Consider the following 22040-nt stretch of genomic DNA (forward strand, 5'->3'; position numbering starts at 1 on the left):
ACTCTTGCTAATTACATGAAAGAAAACATAATTTATGTAAGAACTTACCTGATAAATTCCTTTCTTTCATATTAGCAAGAGTCCATGAGACCCACCCTTTTTTTGTGGTAGTTATTATTTTTTTGTATAAAGCACAATTATTCCAATTCCTTAAATTTTTTTGATGCTTTCGCTCCTTTTTTATCACCCCACTTCTTGGCTATTCGTTAAACTGAATTGTGGGTGTGGTGAGGGGTGTATTTATAGGCATTTTAAGGTTTGGGAAACTTTGCCCCTCCTGGTAGGAATGTATATCCCATACGTCACTAGCTCATGGACTCTTGCTAATATGAAAGAAATGAATTTATCAGGTAAGTTCCTACATAAATTATGTTTTTTTGTTTTATTCCCTCCCTCTCTAGTGACTCTTGAGTGGAAGACTCCACATCTTGGGTATTGATATCCCATATGTCACTAGCTCATGGACTCTTGCCAATTACATGAAAGAAAACATAATTTATGTAAGAACTTACCTGATAAATTAATTTCTTTCATATTGGCAAGAGTCCATGAGGCCCACCCTTTTTGGAAAACTTTGCCCCTCCTGGTAGGAATGTATATCCCATACGTCACTAGCTCATGGACTCTTGCTAATATGAAAGAAAGGAATTTATCAGATAAGTTCTTACATAAATTATTTTTTTTATCCAGGATGGGCTTGAAAAGGGCCTTTCTGCTAGTTCCCTGAGGGGACAGATTTTGGCCCTGTCTGTTTTATTTGCAGAAGAGACTGGCTGAGCTTCCAGACGTGCAGGCCTTTGTTAAGGCTCTGATTAGGATCAGACCTGTGTTTAGATCTGGGGCTCCTCCTTGGAGCCTAAATCTTGTTCTTCGGGTTTTTCAACAGATTCCGTTTGAGCCTCTTCATCCGTTGACATTCAATTGTTATCTTGGAAGGTTCTCTTTTTATTGGCTATTGCCTCTGCGCACAGAGTTTCTGAGATCTCTGCTTTGCAATGTGAGCCCCCTTATCTGATTTTTCATGCAGATAAGGCAGTTTTACGTTCTAAATTAGGTTTTCTGTCTACGGTTGTTGCAGATTGCAACATCAATCAGGAGTTTGTGGTTCCTTCCCTGTGTCCTAATCCTTCTTCATCTAAGGAATGCTTACTTTACAATTTGGATGTGGTTCGCGCCTTGAAGTTCTATCTTCAGGCTGCTAAGGAGTTTAGACAATCTTCTTTTTCGTTGTCTATTCGGGGAAGCATATTGGGCAGAAGGCTGCTTCTTCTTTTTGGTTAAGGAGTGTCATCCGCTTAGCTTACAAGACAGCGGGCCATCGTCCTCCTGAGAGGATAACTGCTCATTCCACTAGAGCAGTGGCTTCCTCTTGGGCCTTTAAGAACGAGGCCTCTATGGATAGATTTGTAAGGCGGCTACCTGGTCCTCCTTACATACTTTTTCAAAATTTTACAAGCAGCTTTCGGGAGAAAAGTTTTGCAGGCTTTGGTGCCCTGAGCATAGGGTCAGCCCTCCCGTTATTCATTCAGTGTGCTCTGGAGCTTGGGTATGGTTTTCCCAACAGTAAGGAATGAAGCCGTGGACTCTGCCTATCTTAGGAAGGAAAACATAATTTATGCTTACCAGATAAATTCCTTTCCTTCCGGATAGGGAGAGTCCACGGCCCTCGTCCGTTTTTTCTTGTCTATGGGAGGTCCCCTATTTATTTTATTCTTCTGGCACCATTTATACCAGATTGTTTCTCCTACTTTTCCTTGTTCCCTCAGCAGAATGACTTGGGTAAAGAGGAAGTGGGAGGGATATTTAAGCCTTTGGCTAGGGTGTCTTTGCCACCTGCTGGTGGCCAGGTGGTGTTGTATTTTCCAAACAGTAAGGAATGAAGCCGTGGACTCTCCCTATCCGGATGAAAAGGAATTTGTCTGGCAAGCATAAATTATGTTTTTAAAACTGAGCAAAAGACTGCAAAGTGTAAAGTTTCCGCTCTCTGTTATGAGCTACACTGAAGTGAAAGGTACAGCTGTCAAAAAGCCTGTAACAGGATAGATCTGTGAACGTGCTCTGCTTCTATCACAGGAAGCAACAATACGCTGGCTATAAGATTGCAGCACCCAGTATAAAATGCAGGGCTTTACCAACTGAGTTTAAATAACAGGTTTAGAGAGCTTCAGGTATAGGAGGGAAAACAATACCATGGTGAGTAGTTACCTTTCTCCTGTATTTGTACCAAGCAGTTTAATGTCTCTCTTCTGTGAAGAAAAGGCATGTTCTTTCTGCATACACATTCAGTTTTGAGAACTACAAAACCAGGAATATGTGGAGATCATGACATTGTGAATGGATTAGCATTACAGCCATGAATATACAGCCTCATGCTACATAATTAAAAACTAGTCTTTATTTCAGAATGAATGACCTTTTGGATTGGTTTGTATCTTAAACAGAAAACTAGCTTTAAATAGACTTTTTCCTTCAAAAAGCATTTTGTTTTATAAAATCCTATTTAAAAAACAAATCAAAAACATGGATTTTTTTATCCACCCTGTTTCTTTATATCCTCAAATATTGAATACATGTATAAAGTTGGTCTGGTGAAGATCAACTGTATTTAATGTAGTTTTGCTACTTTCAGACATTCTTTAATTATTTGATACTATCCTTCTTTACACTTTTGTACGTATCCCTTATAGTATTCTCATGAAGGGCTATGTTTGCAATTCAAGGCTGCTTCTTCGGGATTTGTTTTCAGTATCTGAACAAATAAGTTCATTGCCTAGTACAGCGACACTTGAAATCACTCTGACCTTTTTGAATTTGGCATACCTCCACTTTTTCCCAAGGGAGGTGTTAAAGGAATTATCTATCTTTTAAACAACATTTTCTTCATAAATGGAAAGAGTCCACAGCTGCATTCATTACTTTTGGAAATTTAGAACCTGGCCACCAGGAGGAGGCAAAAACACCCCAAAAGCTGAAATACTCCCACTTCTCTCATCCCCCAGTCATTCTTTGCCTTTCGTCCCAGGAGGTTGGCAGAGAAGTGTCAGAAGTTTTTGATAGTCTCTTATGGAGGGTAGTACTCTTCGGCATGGGACTGTAGTTTTAAGTAGTCCTGTCAGCCTCTCAGTGAGAGCATGGGTGAAAGTTAGTGTCCGGAGATGCAGGGAGTGTCTTTCTGCGAAAACCATCCCGAATCATATTAACAGCTCCACAAGCAATCAGCGTTGACGAGTTTCGCTGCCTGCTTTTTTCTCTCAAGTCCATGGCAGAGGTGACGCTATCATCTGTCACACTTAAAGGGCCGTGTTCCTGTTCCACGGCGTAGATTCCGGTAAGATTGTTTCATTTTACTTTCATCATGGATGTATTGTAATTTCAACTGTTTATCCGAGAGGGGCTACAACCTTTCGGGAATAACTTTCACATAGGGTCTCAGTGAGGCTCCTTTTTGTATCTAGGAATCAATGGTTAATATCTCCTGAGGGGGATTATTGAACAGGGGGGTTTATAATCATGTTTATGTGATTCTGTCTGCTACTGTGTAGTGTTGCTTCGGCTCATGGCTATTTTGGAACATAGCGGCCTATGTCGGTCGGGCGCGATTTTGCATGGACTGCACAGTTTACCTTGTAACCCAATGTCCGTTTCCTGACCGTGTGGCAACGGGGAAATCCTGGTCCGCTGGTGTCTGGTTCTCTGGAGACGGCAGTTTCCCAGTTATGGAGGAATCTTGGAGACGGATGTCTCTGATTCAGACTCTACTTCTTGCAAAGAATATGAATTGGCCCAGGTGATACATGTCCATCAGTTATGTTCCGAATGCCGTTTTAGAGTGCTCTGTTCCTCGGGATCAGGGAATCGGGTGCCCACTGAGCCATCCGTCTCTAGATTCTATTTCTCACAAGACGAGTTCCCTACCATCAGCTCTTACTACGCATGCAGGCAACCCAAACGCTACTTTAGGGCCTATTCCCACCTGAGGTTATGACACGGTTCCACATGGCTATATCTTTGGCGCATCTGCACCTCCCGGGAGTGTGCTTATGATATTGTCCGCGTTTCTTTAACTGGGGCTCATCAGGCGTGGGATCGCCTTGTCTAGTTCAGCCTACCTACCGGGGGAGCCACTGCCCCTGGGACCTCAGGGGGTCAACCTTTGGGGGGGTGTTCCCTTTTGCCCTTGCAGAGTTATGTTGCGCCTTTCGTTATAGACTGGCGTGCCTTCCTACCAAGGTACGTTTTTGGCGTTGCTGGAGGATCCCACTCCTAATGGGTCTGGGGATTCTCAGTCTTACTGTAAGACTGGCTTGCATACATAGACATAAGGGGATGAAGTAATCTTCTTATAGTCTTGGTTATTTATGTATCCTTTTCCAGTTCTGAGCTTGGAAGTCTCGGACCCCTGTTGGGCTGGTCCTGCGGGTCTGTCTGTTCTTCCTGGGCGATAACCTACGGGTCGCCTTATCTGTTATTTTCATCCTGTGAGGATGATTTTATTTGGTTTAAATTTCATGTTGTGGTGTGATGTTTCTTTCAGGAACTTTCCTCTCTGGAATTGATACTTGCGATTTTGTTCGCTCTGTTTACAATAGTCTGTCTGTTCTTTATCCCTCCATCATCTGGGGAGATTCTATGTGACCTTGACAGTGATGGGGCCCTTGGTTTCAGGTTGGTCCTGACTGGGTACAAGTCCTTCTGTCTTTTGAGGCCTAGTTCAGACACGTGGCACTTTTTTTTATGTCTGGTTGGTCCAGTGAGACGCCTAGTGATCACAATATGATTGTGTGATTGTCTTGTTTTACAAGCTTCAACTAGCATCCTGAGAGGACCTTGAGTGTCCGTGGTTGCTTAGGGGCATGGGGGATTGGTTTTCCTCATTCGCCTTTCAATCTAGTGGGCCGGGACTCCGCTAAAATCCACGGTGACATGCTCAGTCGTTTCCGATTTTTTTTTTTCGGGAACTAGTGTTCCTCCCCGTTGTGGGTTGGAGAATTTAGGTCAAGTACAAACGAAGGAAAGCAGGCACTGCGTCCAGGAATCCTTAAAACCAAAAATACTTTATTGAAAAATATTAAAAAGTTCAAACTACATCCGCTGTATTTCACGCACATAGTACAAGGCAGGAGTATGTAAGACACATAGACTGTCTGACTAGTTTCGTGTCCCTGTAGGACGCTTATTCATAGACATATTTAGGATGTGGAGTGGCCTGTACTTAAAGGGAAAACTTGTACTTGATAGGCTGCTGAACTCTTATTCAATTAATTAAACAGCCAAATCTCGATTAACCCCTGAAGGCACAGGTCACTCAGTTTGTTATCCTAAAAGAAATAATTAAAAACAAAGTAATGATCCTCTTTATAATATTGTATCTATACATATGAAAATAATAATAATCTCACTCAAATAACATATCTGTGATGAAATGACACTTAGACAAATTGTAAGAAGGATGGAAAAAAATTGCACTTTAAAGTTATAAAAAATATAACAAGATGTTGTTTCAACAAGGATTGCTATTCACCTGTCCCTATATAAATCAACCAAATTGGTTATAAGTGTAAACACTAAATTTGGTATTGAGACTTATCAAATAAGAAATTTAAAGCCAAATTTAAATTTTCAAGAACACCCAGAGTTACAAACATTAAATTATTTTATTTTAAATATTGATATATATGGTAGGGGTAAGGATAGGATGTAATAAATATATCTTACAACTATTGTAGATAGTAATTAGTTGAATTCTTTAGTTGTCAATAATTTTTTGATTCACGATTCATCCCTGAGGGTGAACGTGTCTGTAGCTTTAACATCCAAAATAATTTCTTTTTTTCTAAACATTTTAATTTATTGCCTCCTCTTATAGATGTAGTGGCAGTATCAATAATTTTTATGTTCATGTCGGCCACATTGGTGAAATAGTAGCCATTAAAGTGGTTAGCAACCGCGGAATCCTTATTGTAATTTTTAGTGTCTCTAGTATGTTCATTGAATCGCTTTCTGGCCTCCCTAGAGGTTTGACCTGTGTACTGTAATTGGCATAAATTGCAGGTGAGTAGGTAAACCACAAAAGTGGTACTACAATTTGCATAGAAATCTGTAGTAAATTATTTTCCTGTGCTGGTACTTATAAACTGATCACCTTCCTGGATGTGTGAACACATATTGCAGTTACGCCTACCGCATTTATAATTTCCCTTGTGTTTAAGCCAATCCTGTTTTTTTACATTAGTTCTCATAACTAGTCTAGGGGATATTGCTTGGCCTAGTGTTTTGGATTTTTTAGGGGCATGTTTGATACTATTGATGAAAGGTTTCAATATATCATCTCCTGAGAGAATGTGAGTATTTTTTTAAAATTTTAACAATCTCATGGTATTGTTTAGAATACGCTGTAGTAAAGACTATGGCATCTTTGAAACTTGAATCTTTTTTGTTATCTGCGTTTTGTGTTTTGTAAACTCTGTTATAGTTTTTAATTTTCTTACGACGTTTTTCCAGACGGTTAGCCCCTACAGATCAATCTATTCTTGAGATGCAATGATTGTGACTCATATTTCATCTGACTTGGTGTTTCTTCAAATTCTGATAAATTGACCGCGAGGTATAGCTTTAACCACATGCGTGGGGTGTTGAGAAGTGACGTATAAAATAGTGTTACCTGCTGTTTCTTTACGAAAGGTGCTGGTAACAATACTATTGTCACTGATCTGTAGTGTAAGATCTAAATAATTAACACTATTAGTGCTAAACATCCCTGTAAATTTAAGGTTAAATGAATTCACATTGATATATTCCAAAAATGTATCAAACTCTGTTACATTCAATGTTTTTTTTACAATGACCAGCAGGTCATCGATGTAACGAACGTATAGTAGAATGTCTTCAAGCCAAGGGTTGTGTATACTATAGATATGTGACAACTCCCACCAGGAGACGTATAAATTGGCAAATGCAGGGGCGAATTTAGCCCCCATGGCGGTGCCACATATCTGATTGTAAAACAACCCATCAAACCAAAAGTAGTTGTGGGAGAGTAAGAATCTTAACACATCTCCCACATATTGTTTTGTGTAGATATGTAAATCCATCTCTCTTTGTAAGAAAAATTGTACTGCTTTTACCCCTGATTCCTGAGGAATACAGGTATAAAGAGAACACACATCAATAACCACCCAGGAATAGCTATCCTTCGAATCAACAGTGTCCATAATTTTAATAAGCTGGGCACTATCTTTAAGATAGGAAAGCTGTTTTTTTAGCTATGGGTTGTAAGATTTCGTCTAATCATGCCCCCAAAGGCTCAAACAAGGACCCCACACCTGAGACGAAAAGAGATAATACCAATGCTGCCACCCATAATCTGTCCTATAAGGAAAAACAGGCTTTAAAGTCACTTCAAGACAACACCAGTATTGTCATTAAAAATGCAGACAAGGGTGGTAGCATTGTTATTCAAGATAAAGAGGCATATTTTGCTGAAGCCCTCAAACAGCTTAATGATACTGAGGTATATAAAAAAACTCCCTGGCAATCCCATTTTTACATATAAAAAGAAATTGCAATCTATTGTAATGGAAGGTGTAACTTTGGGGTTTTTTGGCGACAAAGATATCTCTAATCTAATTCCTGACCATCCTCTCACTCCCATTTTCTACCATGTCCCCAAGGTTCACAAGGACCCCATTTCCCCCCCTGGGAGACCCGTTGTCTCAGGGGTGGGGTCCTTGTTTGAGCCTTTGGGGGCATGTTTAGGCAAAATCTTACAACCCATAGCTAAAAAACAGCTTTCCCATCTTAAAGATAGTGCCCAGCTTATTAAAATTATGGACACTGTTGATTGGAAGGATGGTTATTCCTGGGTGGTTATCGATGTGTGTTCTCTTTATACCTGTATTCCTCAGGAATCAGGGGTAAAAGCAGTAGAATTTTTCTTACAAAGAGAGATGGATTTAAATATCTACACGAAACAATATGTGGGAGATGTGTTAAGATTCTTACTCTCCCACAACTACTTTTGGTTTGATGGGTTGTTTTACAATCAGATATGTGGCACCGCCACGGGGGCTAAATTCGCCCCTGCATTTGCCAATTTATACGTCTCCTGGTGGGAATTGTCACATATCTATAGTATACACAACCCTTGGCTTGAAGACATTCTACTATACGTTCGTTACATCGATGACCTGCTGGTCATTGTAATAAAAACCATTGAATGTAACACAGTTTGATATATTTTTGGAATATATCAATGTGAATTCATTTAACCTTAAATTTACAGGGATGTTTAACACTAATAGTGTTAATTATTTAGATCTTACACTACAGATCAGTGACAATAGTATTGTTACCAGCACCTTTCGTAAAGAAACAGCAGGAAACACTATTTTATACCCCACTTCTCAACACCCCACACATGTGGTTAAAGCTATACCTCGCAGTCAATTTATCAGAATTCGAAGAAACACCAAGTCAGATGAAATATGAGTCACAATCATTGGATCTCAAGAATAGATTGATCTGTAGGGGCTATAATACTAACAGTCTGGAAAAATGTTGTAAGGAAATTAAAAACTATAACAGAGTTTACAAAACACAAAACGCAGATAACAAAAAGATTCAAGTTTCAAAGATGCCATAGTCTTTACTACAGCGTATTCTAAACAATACCATGAGATTGTTAAAATTTAAAAAAAAACACTCACATTCTCTCAGGAGATGATATATTGAAACCTTTCCTCAATAATATCAAATATGTCCCTAAAAAATCCAAAACACTAGGCCAAGCAATATCCCCTAGCCTAGTTATGAGAACCAATGTAAAAAACAGGATTGGCTTAAACACAAGGGAAATTATAAATGCGGTAGGCGTAACTGCAATATGTGTTCACACATCCAGGAAGGTGATCAGTTTATAAGTACCAGCACAGGAAAATAATTTACTACAGATTTCTATGCAAATTGTAGTACCACTTTTGTGGTTTACCTACTCACCTGCAATTTATGCCAATTACAGTACACAGGTCAAACCTCTAGGGAGGCCAGAAAGCGATTCAATGAACATACTAGAGACACTAAAAATTACAATAAGGATTCCGCGGTTGCTAACCACTTTAATGGCTACCATTTCACCAATGTGGCCGACATGAACATAAAAATTATTGATACTGCCACTACATCTATAAGAGGAGGCAATAAATTAAAATGTTTAGAAAAAAAGGAATTATTTTGGATGTTAAAGCTACAGACATGTTCACCCTCAGGGATGAATCGTGAATGTGATATAAATTTCTTTATTGACAACTAAAGAATTCAATTAATTACTATCTACAATAGTTGTAAGATATATTTATTACATCCTATCCTTACCCCTACCATATATATCAATATTTAAAATAAAATAATTTAATGTTTGTAACTCTGGGTGTTCTTGAAAATTTAAATTTGGCTTTAAATTTCTTATTTGATAAGTCTCAATACCAAATTTAGTGTTTACACTTATAACCAATTTGGTTGATTTATATAGGGACAGGTGAATAGCAATCCTTGTTGAAACAACATCTTGGTATATTTTTTAGAACTTTAAAGTGCAATTTTTTTCCATCCTTCTTACAATTTGTCTAAGTGTAATTTCATCACAGATATGTTATTTGAGTGAGATTATTATTATTTTTATATGTATAGATACAATATTATAGAGAGGATCATTACTTTGTTTTTAATTATTTCTTTTATGATAACAAACTGAGTGACCTGTGCCTTCAGGGGTTAATTGAGATTTGGCTGTTTAATTAATTAATTAATTGAATAAGCGTTCAGCAGCCTATCAAGTACAAGTTTCCCCTTTAAGTACAGGCCACTCCACATCCTAAATATGTCTATGAATAAGTGTCCTACAGGGACGCGAAACTAGTCAGTCTGTGTCTTACATACTCCTGCCTTGTACTATGTGCATGAAATACAGCGTATGTAGCTGTGAACTTTTTAATATTTTTCAATAAAGTATTTTTGGTTTTAAGGATTCCTGGACGCAGTGCCTGCTTTCCTTCGTTTGTACTTGTATTAAGTGGCTTGGTTTCGCCACTGCTACGGCACTCCGTTTGACTTAGTGGGAGGACTGTTTTTTCTACTGACCGGCGTCATTTCCGGTTCATTTGCCGGGTCCTCGGATGCTGCTTGGAACGTTGCCTGTATGTTTGGAGGATTTAGGTCCTTCATACTGCCATTCTCACGGTTTTGCCTTTTTTGGTCTCTTTGGAAGTGTCCTTTTAGGACTTATTCCTTTTTAGAGGTTCTCTTCCTTTGGGTTGAGATTTTCTGAACTTCGTCCGGTTTTTGTGGTGACCTTGGCTGCTTAATTAGGAAGTGAATGCCATGAGGCTTTGTCTTCCTTCGGGAGTTAGTCGTCTCCATATCAGGGGCGCAATAGCAGGTGTTTTTCTGCCTGGTTTCGGGATGCTTTGCATTCTCTTCCCTTGGGTGTAGTCATCTGGAACGTTAATCTGAAAGGATTATGGAGACTAGCCTTCTACTCTCTTTCGGGTGACTCTGTTCTCGTTTTCATTTCCCTTAGTGCTGCCCTTGGGGCCTTTGGGCTCTAGAGAAATTGCATGACTTTGTCGTGACCTAATACCTTGCTGGGGGGGTGTTGAACCCCGGCTATGGGTGTTCTCTTCTCTTTGGCCTGGGAATTACGAGTCGGTCCTATACCCGTTCTCCGGGTTTTCCGGTTCTCATCCCCTGTAAGGTCTGATTGCTTCAGACAGGGTATCTTGTGTTCCTTGAGGGTGTCATTCGTTCTAGGACGATTCTGGGTCCTGGGTCTGGAGTTCTTGTCTTGGATCCTTCTTGGATGTCTGGAGACTTATGATCTGATGGACTGGTTCGGGACGTTTGTTTTTTTTTCAGGGACCCTATGTTGCAACATAGGGTCTAGCTCATGGGCTTGCAAGCAGGTAGGCCAGAGTTTTCATCCACCTTTAGGTACTGGTCATAAACTTTAAGGCCTGACTTGTCCACCGGACAGAGTGTGCTCCTCTATGGGGATTTTTTTTTATTCTCTGTTGGGTCAACAGTGGTGTCTGGATGATTTTTCAATTGGTCTGTGTTTTGATAATACTATGGCTTCATGTCTTGTGGACATGTACACTGTTATCTGTGCCCTTACCTTTGGAGGGGATAGTTTATCTTCCTTATGAGTTGGGATTTCCTCTCTCTGGAGGGTCCCTGTCCTGTGTGTAGGTGGGATCGGGTGGCTTATTGCTGTAAGGGGCAGCATCTGCTGCTCTGTGGGCTCTATTCAACCTGTTGGAAATTGGTCTCTCTACGTAGAGACTGTCTAAGAGAGATTTGACAGGTCTTCCTACAGATCTATTGCACTTCTCTCTAGCAAGGCTGTGGACTATCTGCGAATCAGTGTCCTTGGGCCTTTTCCTTTTTTTCCAAAGTTGTTCTCGGCTTCGGACGAAGCAGGATTTTGTTGGGTAGGGGTTTTCAGGCCAGGTGCCCTCAGAATGGGCCGCCTCTTGTAACCTCCGTTTTTGCATTCAGTGTCCTCTATAGCTTTGGTAAAGTTTTCCAAAAAGTAATGAATGCAGATGTGGACTTTTGTTCTTCTGACACCTTTTCACCCTTTTTCTTCTACTGTACCTTGTTCCTTGGCAGAATGACTGGGGGATGAGGGAAGTGGGAGGAGTATTTAAGCCTTTGGCTGGGATGTCTTTGCCTCCTCCTGGTGGCCAGGTTCTAAATTCCCAAAAGTAGTGAATGCAGCTGTGGTCTCTTTCCATCTAAAAAAAAGAAAAATATCAGGTAAGCATAATTTAAGTATTTTTTGTAGTTGACTGTCCCTTTATTATCGATCCCCCAGTTTTGCACAGCCAACATGGTGATCTTAATATACTTTCTTTCATATAGGTGGCGAGAGTCCATTACCTGTTACATATTGGATATACATTCCTACCACTAGCAGTAGGCAAAGTTTCCCAAACCCAAAATGCCTATAAAACCCCTCCCACCTCACTCATACCTTAGTTTTTACTTTGCCTCTTTAGTAGGTGGTTGAATCATGATGTGCTTGATTCTTCAGTGAAAGGTGCTTCAGAGCATATTGATGCCTGGTTCCCCTCAGAGTACATTGCTTGACAGAGGGATGTGAAGGGAGTACTGCCTCATGACACCATGTGTTTGCCTCTGGGAAATCTTTTCTTGGGCTCTCTGTAAATATGGTTGCAGAGTTTAATCTTCTGCCTCCCTCTACAGATCAACATTATACTCCTATTTCATTGCCTTTGCTGATATGTTTCAGTACTGGTTTGGCTGTCTGCTACTCAATGATTAGTGGACAAGTGTCTATGGGTAAGTATGTTTTTAACTTTTGATATATAGAAACTTGTAGCCATATTGTTGCCACTTTTAATTGTTAAAAGTTGTATATATAATGTATATACGGCCCTGAAACAGAATATCACTATTACTCTTGCTTTGTACACAAATTTATTTTGGCATGGTTTTTTTTCTTCTCCAAGCCAGCTGTAGTCAATTTATGTCCCTATTAGATTAAAGAATGCTTACATTCCTAATCCGATTTACTCTAAACATTAGTTTCTGGGGTTTGTTTATCTGAAAATTGGCTTAGAAACAGGCAGAAATTTAGAGGTTTAAATGTTATAAAGTATATTACTATAACAATGTTGGTTGTGCAAAGCTGGGGAATGGGTAGTAAAGGTGTCATCTATCTTTTTAAACAATAACAATGTTGGTTTTGACTGTCCCTTTAAGAATACTTCCAATTCTTTACTTAAATAGGGTCCTACTACAGCTGATATATGTAGGTGTATTTTTTACAATTGTTGATTAAATATTGAAAATATTTTTACAATTATGTTTATTCAATCTAAAGCTTTACACTTATATTTTCAATATTTAAAGGGACATAATACTCATATGCCAAATCACTTGAAACTGATGCAGTATAACTGTAAAAAGCTGAAAGGAAAATATCACCTGAGCATCTCTATGTAAAAAAGGAAGATATTTTACCTCACAATTTCCTCAGCTCAGCAGAGTAAGTATGTGTAAAAAAATATACTTCAGCTGTTGCTCAGCTGCAGGTAAAAAAAATAAAAATAAAGAAATGAACAGCAGCCAATCAGCATCAGTCTTACTGTTATCTCATGAGATTTCACTTAACTTTCATGAGATTTCATAGTAAACTTCCTTAAACTGAATAGGGAAATAAGATGAGTGTTCATGTCAGCTCACTCCCTTAGGTGTCCCGGGACAGACATACTGATTTGCTGCTTAGAAGTCCTTTACAATGGGATGTGGCTACTGAGGAATTTTTTAGTAAAATATCTATCTTTTTTACATAGAGATGTTCAGGTGATATTTTCTAGTCAGCTTTTTACAGCTATGCTGCATCACTTTCAAGTGTTTCAACATTTGGCTATCATGGCCCTTTAAATTAAGTACTTTAGTTTCTGTAAAGTAATGGGTGCCACCATGTTTAACTATATTTCTATTTATCTCTATTTGGACAGTCTCTTATTGCCAGTTTTATATCTGCCCCAATTTATCTTCAGCAGAAAAGATAGAGAAGGGGAACACAATCTCATACTGTTTCCTTTTAATATACTTATTATGTTGCCATACAATTGCCATTGTTTTTTTCTAGCAAGCAAGATAACCAGCAAGCCTTCCAAGCATTCAAATTCACAAAAACTTTTATTGCTTGATGGAGACACATAAAACGATATAAAAAAAGCAGAATATTCCCTAGCATTCTAACTGGATAAGACTTGTGATTTTGTTTTGAGCTGTTGAGAAGGATGTTTGTACATATTGTTTTTTTTCTGTTTACAAACCTTATGGTTATAAGTAGTTAAAATAATATATTTGTTTATCATTTAATATATGGCTTTATAATAAAAAATGTTTTATATTTTATTAAACCAATCCATTTTTCCTCACAGACAGCAGGAAAGAATAAACTCCCAAAGGGAAGAGATTGAACGACAAAGAAAGATGCTGGCCAAGAGGAAACCACCTGCTATGGGGCAGACACTGCCAGCTAACAATGAACAGAAACCCCGCAAAAACAAGACAAACGGTGCAGAGAATGAAGCGTAAGTAACAGTGTTAAAAGTTTTGATTTGGCAGTTAGTGGTATCCATAAATGTATTTGTGCCAGATTGGTAGAGCGTTGGGCGGATTTTAGTTCTAAGTGTCTGTGAGAGTTTAAAATAGGAAAACTGTTCTGAATGGCAGCCAAGTCAGGGCATGACTTGTATGAGAACCAGCGTTAGGAGGTTTTTAACGTACCCGAGATACCTGTGTTAGCCTTATATCTCTCAGAATTATGTCATGATTTTGCTGACTGGAAAACTAATCCAAAAGACCAGACATTAATAATTTCAGAACCAGAGAAATCTGAGAGGACAAAATATATTAAATTAAGAAGAAGAAAAAACAGATGTAGCAGAACTAAAATTAAATGGTAGGCTTAAAAATTGTATTTTGGAAAATAGCACACATTTAGAGGCAACATGATGCTGTTGACACTTGTGTGTGTATAGTTGCATTTTAAATTTTTTAAAACATTTTTGCTATGTACTTCGATTAGAAGCAAAAACGCTTCTTGTAAAATGTATTGTTTTTGTTATACATACGTGCTACGAGTGCCCTGTGCACGAGTATTTGAGAAGTACACTTTTTGAGATTCAGCCGTGGCTTGTAGGACACAAATGAAATCTGCACTGACACAATACACAACACTGTTGGCTCTCTAAGCAGGCATAGTGTTTGGATCTTGATGTTACACATACTATGTGAGCATATACTGCTGAAACAATAGTAACTTTCTCCAACATTGGTGTGTCCGGTCCACGGCGTCATCCTTACTTGTGGGAAATATCTCTTCCCCAACAGGAAATGGCAAAGAGCCCAGCAAAAGCTGTCCATATAGTCCCTCCTAGGCTCCGCCCACCCCAGTCATTCTCTTTGCCGTTGCACAGGCAACATCTCCACGGAGATGGTTAAGAGTATGTGGTGTTTAGTTGTAGTTTTTTATTCTACTATCAAGAGTTTGTTATTTTAAAATAGTGCTGGTATGTACTATTTACTCTGAAACAGAAAAAGATGAAGAATTCTGTTTGTGAGAGGAAGATGATTTTAGCAGCAGTAACTAAAATCGGTTGCTGTTTCCACATAGGACTGTTGAGATGAAGTAACTTCAGTTGGGGGAAACAGTTAGCAGACTTTTCTGCTTAAGGTATGACTAGCCATATTTCTAACAAGACTGTGTAATGCTGGAAGGCTGTCATTTCCCCTCATGGGGACCGGTAAGCCATTTTCTTAGTCTAAAACAGAATAAAGGGCTTAATATGGGCTATAAAACTGGTAGACACTTTTATGGGCAAAATCGATTGCTTTATTTGGGCATTTTATACATCTTTATGTTTGAAATTCACACTTACAAACTTGGGGAACGTTTTTTAACGTCAGGCACTGAGTTAGACACCTTTCCAGTCAGGAAGGGCCTTCCCAGTTGTAGGCTGAGCCTCATTTTCGCGCCATTACTGCGCAGTTACTTTTGAGAGCAAGACATGCAGATGCATGTGTGTGGATCTGAAAGTGGTTGGAAAAGCTCCTAGAAGGCTTCATTTGGTATCGTATTCCCCCCTGGATTTGGTAAAGTCGCAGCAAAGGCTGTAGCTGGGACTGTAGAGGGGTTAAAACTGTAACCGGCTCCGGTTTCTTTATTTTAAGGGTTAATGCTCTGAAATTTGGTGTATAATACTTTTAATGCTTTAAGACACTGGTGAAAATTTGGTAAATTTTGAACAATTCCTTCATACTTTTTCACATATTCAGTAATAAAGTGTGCCCTGTTTAAAATTTAAAGAGACAGTAACGGTTTTGTTTTAAAACTGTTTTTGTACTTTCTTGACAAGTTTAAGCCTGTTTAACATGTCTGCACCTTCAGATAAGCTATGTTCTATATGTATGAAGATCAATGTGTCTCCCCCTTCAAAATTGTGTGATAATTGTGCCATAGCGTCCAAACAAAGTAAGGACAGTACTGCCACAGATAGTAAAGTTGCCCAAGAGGATTCATCAGATGAAGGGAGTAGACATAGTTCTACATCATCTCCTTCTGTGTCTACACCAGTTTTGCCCACGCAGGAGGCCCCTAGTACTTCTAGCGCGCCAATGCTTATTACTATGCAACAATTAACGGCAGTAATGGATAACTCCATAGCAAATATTTCTCCAACATTGGTGTGTCCGGTCCACGGCGTCATCCTTACTTGTGGGATATTCTCTTCCCCAACAGGAAATGGCAAAGAGTCCCAGCAAAGCTGGCCATATAGTCCCTCCTAGGCTCCGCCCACCCCAGTCATTCTCTTTGCCGTTGCACAGGCAACATCTCCACGGAGATGGTTAAGAGTTTTTTGGTGTTTAAATGTAGTTTTTTATTCTTCTATCAAGTGTTTGTTATTTTAAAATAGTGCTGGTATGTACTATTTACTCTGAAACAGAAAAGGATGAAGATTTCTGTTTGTGAGAGGAAGATGATTTTAGCAGACAGTAACTAAAATCGATTGCTGTTTCCACATAGGACTGTTGAGATGAAGTAACTTCAGTTGGGGGAAACAGTTAGCAGACTTTTCTGCTTAAGGTATGACTAGCCATATTTCTAACAAGACCATGTAATGCTGGAAGGCTGTCATTTCCCCTCATGGGGACCGGTAAGCCATTTTCTTAGTCAAACAAACAGAATAAAGGGCTTATTATGGGCTAAAAAACTGGTAGACATTCTTATGGGCTAAATCGATTGCTTTATTTGGGCATTTTATGCATATTTATGCTGACAATTTGCATTTATAAACTTTGGGAACGTTTATTAAACGGCAGGCGCTGTGTTAGACACCTTTCTCCAACATAGGTGTGTCCGGTCCACGGCGTCATCCTTACTTGTGGGATATTCTCTTCCCCAACAGGAAATGGCAAAGAGCCCAGCAAAGCTGGTCACATGATCCCTCCTAGGCTCCGCCTACCCCAGTCATTCTCTTTGCCGTTGTACAGGCAACATCTCCACGGAGATGGCTTAGAGTTTTTTAGTGTTTAACTGTAGTTTTTCATTATTCAATCAAGAGTTTGTTATTTTCAAATAGTGCTGGTACGTACTATTTACTCAGAAACAGAAAAGAGATGAAGAATTCTGTTTGTATGAGGAAAATGATTTTAGCAACCGTAACTAAAATCCATGGCTGTTCCACACAGGACTGTTGAGAGCAATTAACTTCAGTTGGGGGAACAGTTTGCAGTCCCTTGCTGCTTGAGGTATGACACATTCTAACAAGACGATGTAATGCTGGAAGCTGTCATTTTCCCTATGGGATCCGGTAAGCCATGTTTATTACGATTGTAAATAAGGGCTTCATAAGGGCTTATTTAAACTGTAGACTTTTTCTGGGCTAAATCGATTGATTATTAACACATATTTAGCCTTGAGGAATCATTTTATCTGGGTATTTTGATATAATAATATCGGCAGGCACTGTTTTAGACACCTTATTCTTTAGGGGCTTTCCCAAAGCATAGGCAGAGTCTCATTTTCGCGCCGGTGTTGCGCACTTATTTTTGAGAGGCATGGCATGCAGTCGCATGTGAGAGGAGCTCTGATACTTATAAAAGACTTCTGAAGGCGTCATTTGGTATCGTATTCCCCTTTGGGTTTGGTTGGGTCTCAGCAAAGCAGATACCAGGGACTGTAAAGGGGTTTAAAGCTTTAAACGGCTCCGGTTCCGTTATTTTAAGGGTTAAAGCTTCCAAAATTGGTGTGCAATATTTTCAAGGCTTTAAGACGCTGTGGTGAAAATTTGATGAATTTTGAACAATTCCTTCATGTTTTTTCGCAATTGCAGTAATAAAGTGTGTTCAGTTTAAAATTTAAAGTGACAGTAACGGTTTTATTTTAAAACGTTTTTTTGTACTTTCTGATCAAGTTTATGCCTGTTTAACATGTCTGAACTACCAGATAGACTGTGTTCTGAATGTGGGGAAGCCAGAATTCCTATTCATTTAAATAAATGTGATTTATGTGATAATGACAATGATGCCCAAGATGATTCCTCAAGTGAGGGGAGTAAGCATGGTACTGCATCATTCCCTCCTTCGTCTACACGAGTCTTGCCCACTCAGGAGGCCCCTAGTACATCTAGCGCGCCAATACTCCTTACTATGCAACAATTAACGGCTGTAATGGATAATTCTGTCAAAAACATTTTAGCCAAAATGAACCCTTGTCAGCGTAAGCGTGGCTGCTCTGTTTTAGTTACTGAAGAGCATGACGACGCTGATATTAATATCTCTGGAGGGCCCCTAACCCAATCTGAGGGGGCCAGGGAGGTTTTGTCTGAGGGAGAAATTACTGATTTAGGGAACATTTCTCAGCAGGCTGAATCTGATGTGATTACATTTAAATTTAAATTGGAACATCTCCGCATTTTGCTTAAGGAGGTATTATCCACTCTGGATGATTGTGAAAATTTAGTCATCCCAGAGAAACTATGTAAAATGGACAAGTTCCTAGAGGTGCCGGGGCTCCCAGAAGCTTTTCCTATACCCAAGCGGGTGGCGGACATTGTTAATAAAGAATGGGAAAGGCCCGGTATTCCTTTCGTCCCTCCCCCCATATTTAAAAAATTGTTTCCTATGGTCGACCCCAGAAAGGACTTATGGCAGTCAGTCCCCAAGGTCGAGGGAGCGGTTTCTACTTTAAACAAACGCACCACTATTCCCATAGAGGATAGTTGTGCTTTCAAAGATCCTATGGATAAAAAATTAGAAGGTTTGCTTAAAAGGATGTTTGTTCAGCAGGGTTACCTTCTACAACCCATTTCATGCATTGTCCCTGTCACTACTGCCGCATATTTCTGGTTTGATGAACTGCTTAAGGTGCTCGATAGTGACTCTCCTCCTTATGAGGAGATTATGGACAGAATCAATGCTCTCAAATTGGCTAATTCTTTCACTCTAGACGCCTCTTTGCAATTGGCTAAGTTAGCGGCTAAGAACTCTGGGTTTGCTATTGTGGCGCGCAGAGCGCTTTGGTTGAAATCTTGGTCGGCTGATGCGTCTTCCAAGAATAAGCTACTAAACATTCCTTTCAAGGGGAAAACGTTGTTTGGTCCTGACTTGAAAGAGATTATCTCTGATATCACTGGGGGTAAAGGCCACGCCCTTCCTCAGGATCGGCCTTTCAAGGCAAAAAATAGACCTAATTTTCGTCCCTTTCGTAAAAACGGACCAGCCCAAGGTGCTACGTCCTCTAAGCAAGAGGGTAATACTGCTCAGGCCAAGCCAGCTTGGAGACCAATGCAAGGCTGGAACAAGGGAAAGCAGGCCAAGAAACCTGCCACTGCTACCAAGACAGCATGAAATATTGGCCCCCGATCCGGGACCGGATCTGGTGGGGGGCAGACTCTCTCTCTTCGCTCAGGCTTGGGCAAGAGATGTTCTGGATCCTTGGGCGCTAGAAATAGTCTCCCAGGGTTATCTTCTGGAATTCAAGGGACTTCCCCCAAGGGGGAGGTTCCACAGGTCGCAGTTGTCTTCAGACCACATAAAAAGACAGGCGTTCTTACATTGTGTAGAAGACCTGTTAAAAATGGGAGTGATTCATCCTGTTCCATTAAGAGAACAAGGGATGGGGTTCTACTCCAATCTGTTCATAGTTCCCAAAAAAGAGGGAACGTTCAGACCAATCCTAGATCTCAAGATCTTAAACAAATTTCTCAAGGTCCCATCGTTCAAGATGGAAACCATTCGAACTATCCTTCCTTCCATCCAGGAAGGTCAATTCATGACCACGGTGGATTTAAAGGATGCGTATCTACATATTCCTATCCACAAGGAACATCATCGGTTCCTAAGGTTTGCATTCCTGGACAAACATTACCAGTTCGTGGCGCTTCCTTTCGGATTAGCCACTGCTCCAAGGATTTTCACAAAGGTACTAGGGTCCCTTCTAGCGGTGCTAAGACCAAGGGGCATTGCAGTAGTACCTTACCTGGACGACATTCTGATTCAAGCGTCGTCCCTTCCTCAAGCAAAGGCTCACACGGACATTGTCCTGGCCTTTCTCAGATCTCACGGCTGGAAAGTGAACGTGGAAAAGAGTTCTCTATCCCCGTCAACAAGGGTTCCCTTCTTGGGAACAATTATAGACTCCTTAGAAATGAGGATCTTTCTAACAGAGGCCAGAAAAACAAAGCTTCTGGACTCTTGTCGGATACTTCATTCCGTTCCTCTTCCTTCCATAGCTCAGTGCATGGAAGTGATCGGGTTGATGGTGGCGGCGATGGACATAGTTCCTTTTGCACGCATTCATCTAAGACCATTACAACTGTGCATGCTCAGTCAGTGGAATGGGGACTATACAGACTTGTCTCCGAAGATACAAGTAAATCAGAGGACCAGAGACTCACTCCGTTGGTGGCTGTCCCTGGACAATCTGTCTCAAGGGATGATGTTCCACAGACCAGAGTGGGTCATTGTCACGACCGACGCCAGTCTGATAGGCTGGGGCGCGGTCTGGGGATCCCTGAAAGCTCAGGGTCTTTGGTCTCGGGAAGAATCTCTTCTACCGATAAATATTCTGGAACTGAGAGCGATATTCAATGCTCTCCAGGCCTGGCCCCAGCTTGCGAGGACCAGGTTCATACGGTTTCAATCAGACAACATGACGACTGTTGCGTACATCAACCATCAGGGGGGAACAAGGAGTTCCCTAGCGATGGAAGAAGTAACCAAAATTATTCTTTGGGCGGAGTCTCACTCCTGCCACCTGTCTGCTATCCACATCCCAGGAGTGGAAAATTGGGAAGCGGATTTTCTGAGTCGTCAGACATTGCATCCGGGGGAGTGGGAACTCCATCCGGAAATCTTTGCCCAAGTCACTCACCTGTGGGGCATTCCAGACATGGATCTGATGGCCTCTCGTCAGAACTTCAAAGTTCCTTGCTACGGGGCCAGATCCAGGGACCCCAAGGCGGCTCTAGTGGATGCACTAGTAGCACCTTGGACCTTCAAACTAGCTTATGTGTTCCCGCCATTTCCTCTCATCCCCAGGCTGATAGCCAGGATCAAGCAGGAGAGGGCGTCGGTGATCTTGATAGCTCCTGCGTGGCCACGCAGGACTTGGTATGCAGATCTGGTGAATATGTCATCGGCTCCACCTTGGAAGCTACCTTTGAGACGAGACCTTCTTGTTCAGGGTCCGTTCGAACATCCGAATCTGGTTTCACTCCAGCTGACTGCTTGGAGATTGAACGCTTGATTTTATCGAAGCGAGGATTCTCAGATTCTGTGATCGATACTCTTGTTCAGGCCAGAAAGCCTGTGACTAGAAAGATTTACCACAAAATTTGGAAAAAATATATCTGTTGGTGTGAATCTAAAGGATTCCCTTGGGACAAGGTTAAGATTCCTAGGATTCTATCCTTCCTTCAAGAAGGATTGGAAAAAGGATTATCTGCAAGTTCCCTGAAGGGACAGATTTCTGCCTTGTCGGTATTACTTCACAAAAAGCTGGCAGCTGTGCCAGATGTTCAAGCCTTTGTTCAGGCTCTGGTTAGAATCAAGCCTGTTTACAAACCTTTGACTCCTCCTTGGAGTCTCAATTTAGTTCTTTCAGTTCTTCAGGGGGTTCCGTTTGAACCCTTACATTCCGTTGATATTAAGTTATTATCTTGGAAAGTTTTGTTTTTAGTTGCGATTTCTTCTGCTAGAAGAGTCTCGGAATTATCTGCTCTGCAGTGTTCTCCTCCTTATCTGGTGTTCCATGCAGATAAGGTGGTTTTACGTACTAAACCTGGTTTTCTTCCAAAAGTTGTTTCTAACAAAAACATTAACCAGGAGATTATCGTACCTTCTCTGTGTCCAAAACCAGTTTCAAAGAAGGAACGTTTGTTGCACAATTTGGATGTTGTTCGCGCTCTAAAATTCTATTTAGATGCTACAAAGGATTTTAG

At 40.4% G+C, this 22040-nt stretch overlaps 1 protein-coding gene across 1 annotated transcript in view; it reads left to right on the forward strand.

Moving 5' to 3' along the window:
- Positions 1–22040, forward strand: part of LOC128663856 (serine/threonine-protein kinase tousled-like 2) — an 894029-nt gene that overhangs the window by 523067 nt on the left and 348922 nt on the right. The window contains exons 12-13 of the mRNA XM_053718402.1: positions 7302–7510; positions 13948–14126. Coding sequence (XP_053574377.1) covers positions 7302–7510; positions 13948–14126 — 388 coding nt within the window. The remainder of the gene's footprint in view (positions 1–7301; positions 7511–13947; positions 14127–22040) is intronic.

Source organism: Bombina bombina, chromosome 1 (genome assembly GCF_027579735.1).
Source record: "Bombina bombina isolate aBomBom1 chromosome 1, aBomBom1.pri, whole genome shotgun sequence".
Classification (NCBI taxonomy): Eukaryota; Metazoa; Chordata; class Amphibia; order Anura; family Bombinatoridae; genus Bombina; species Bombina bombina.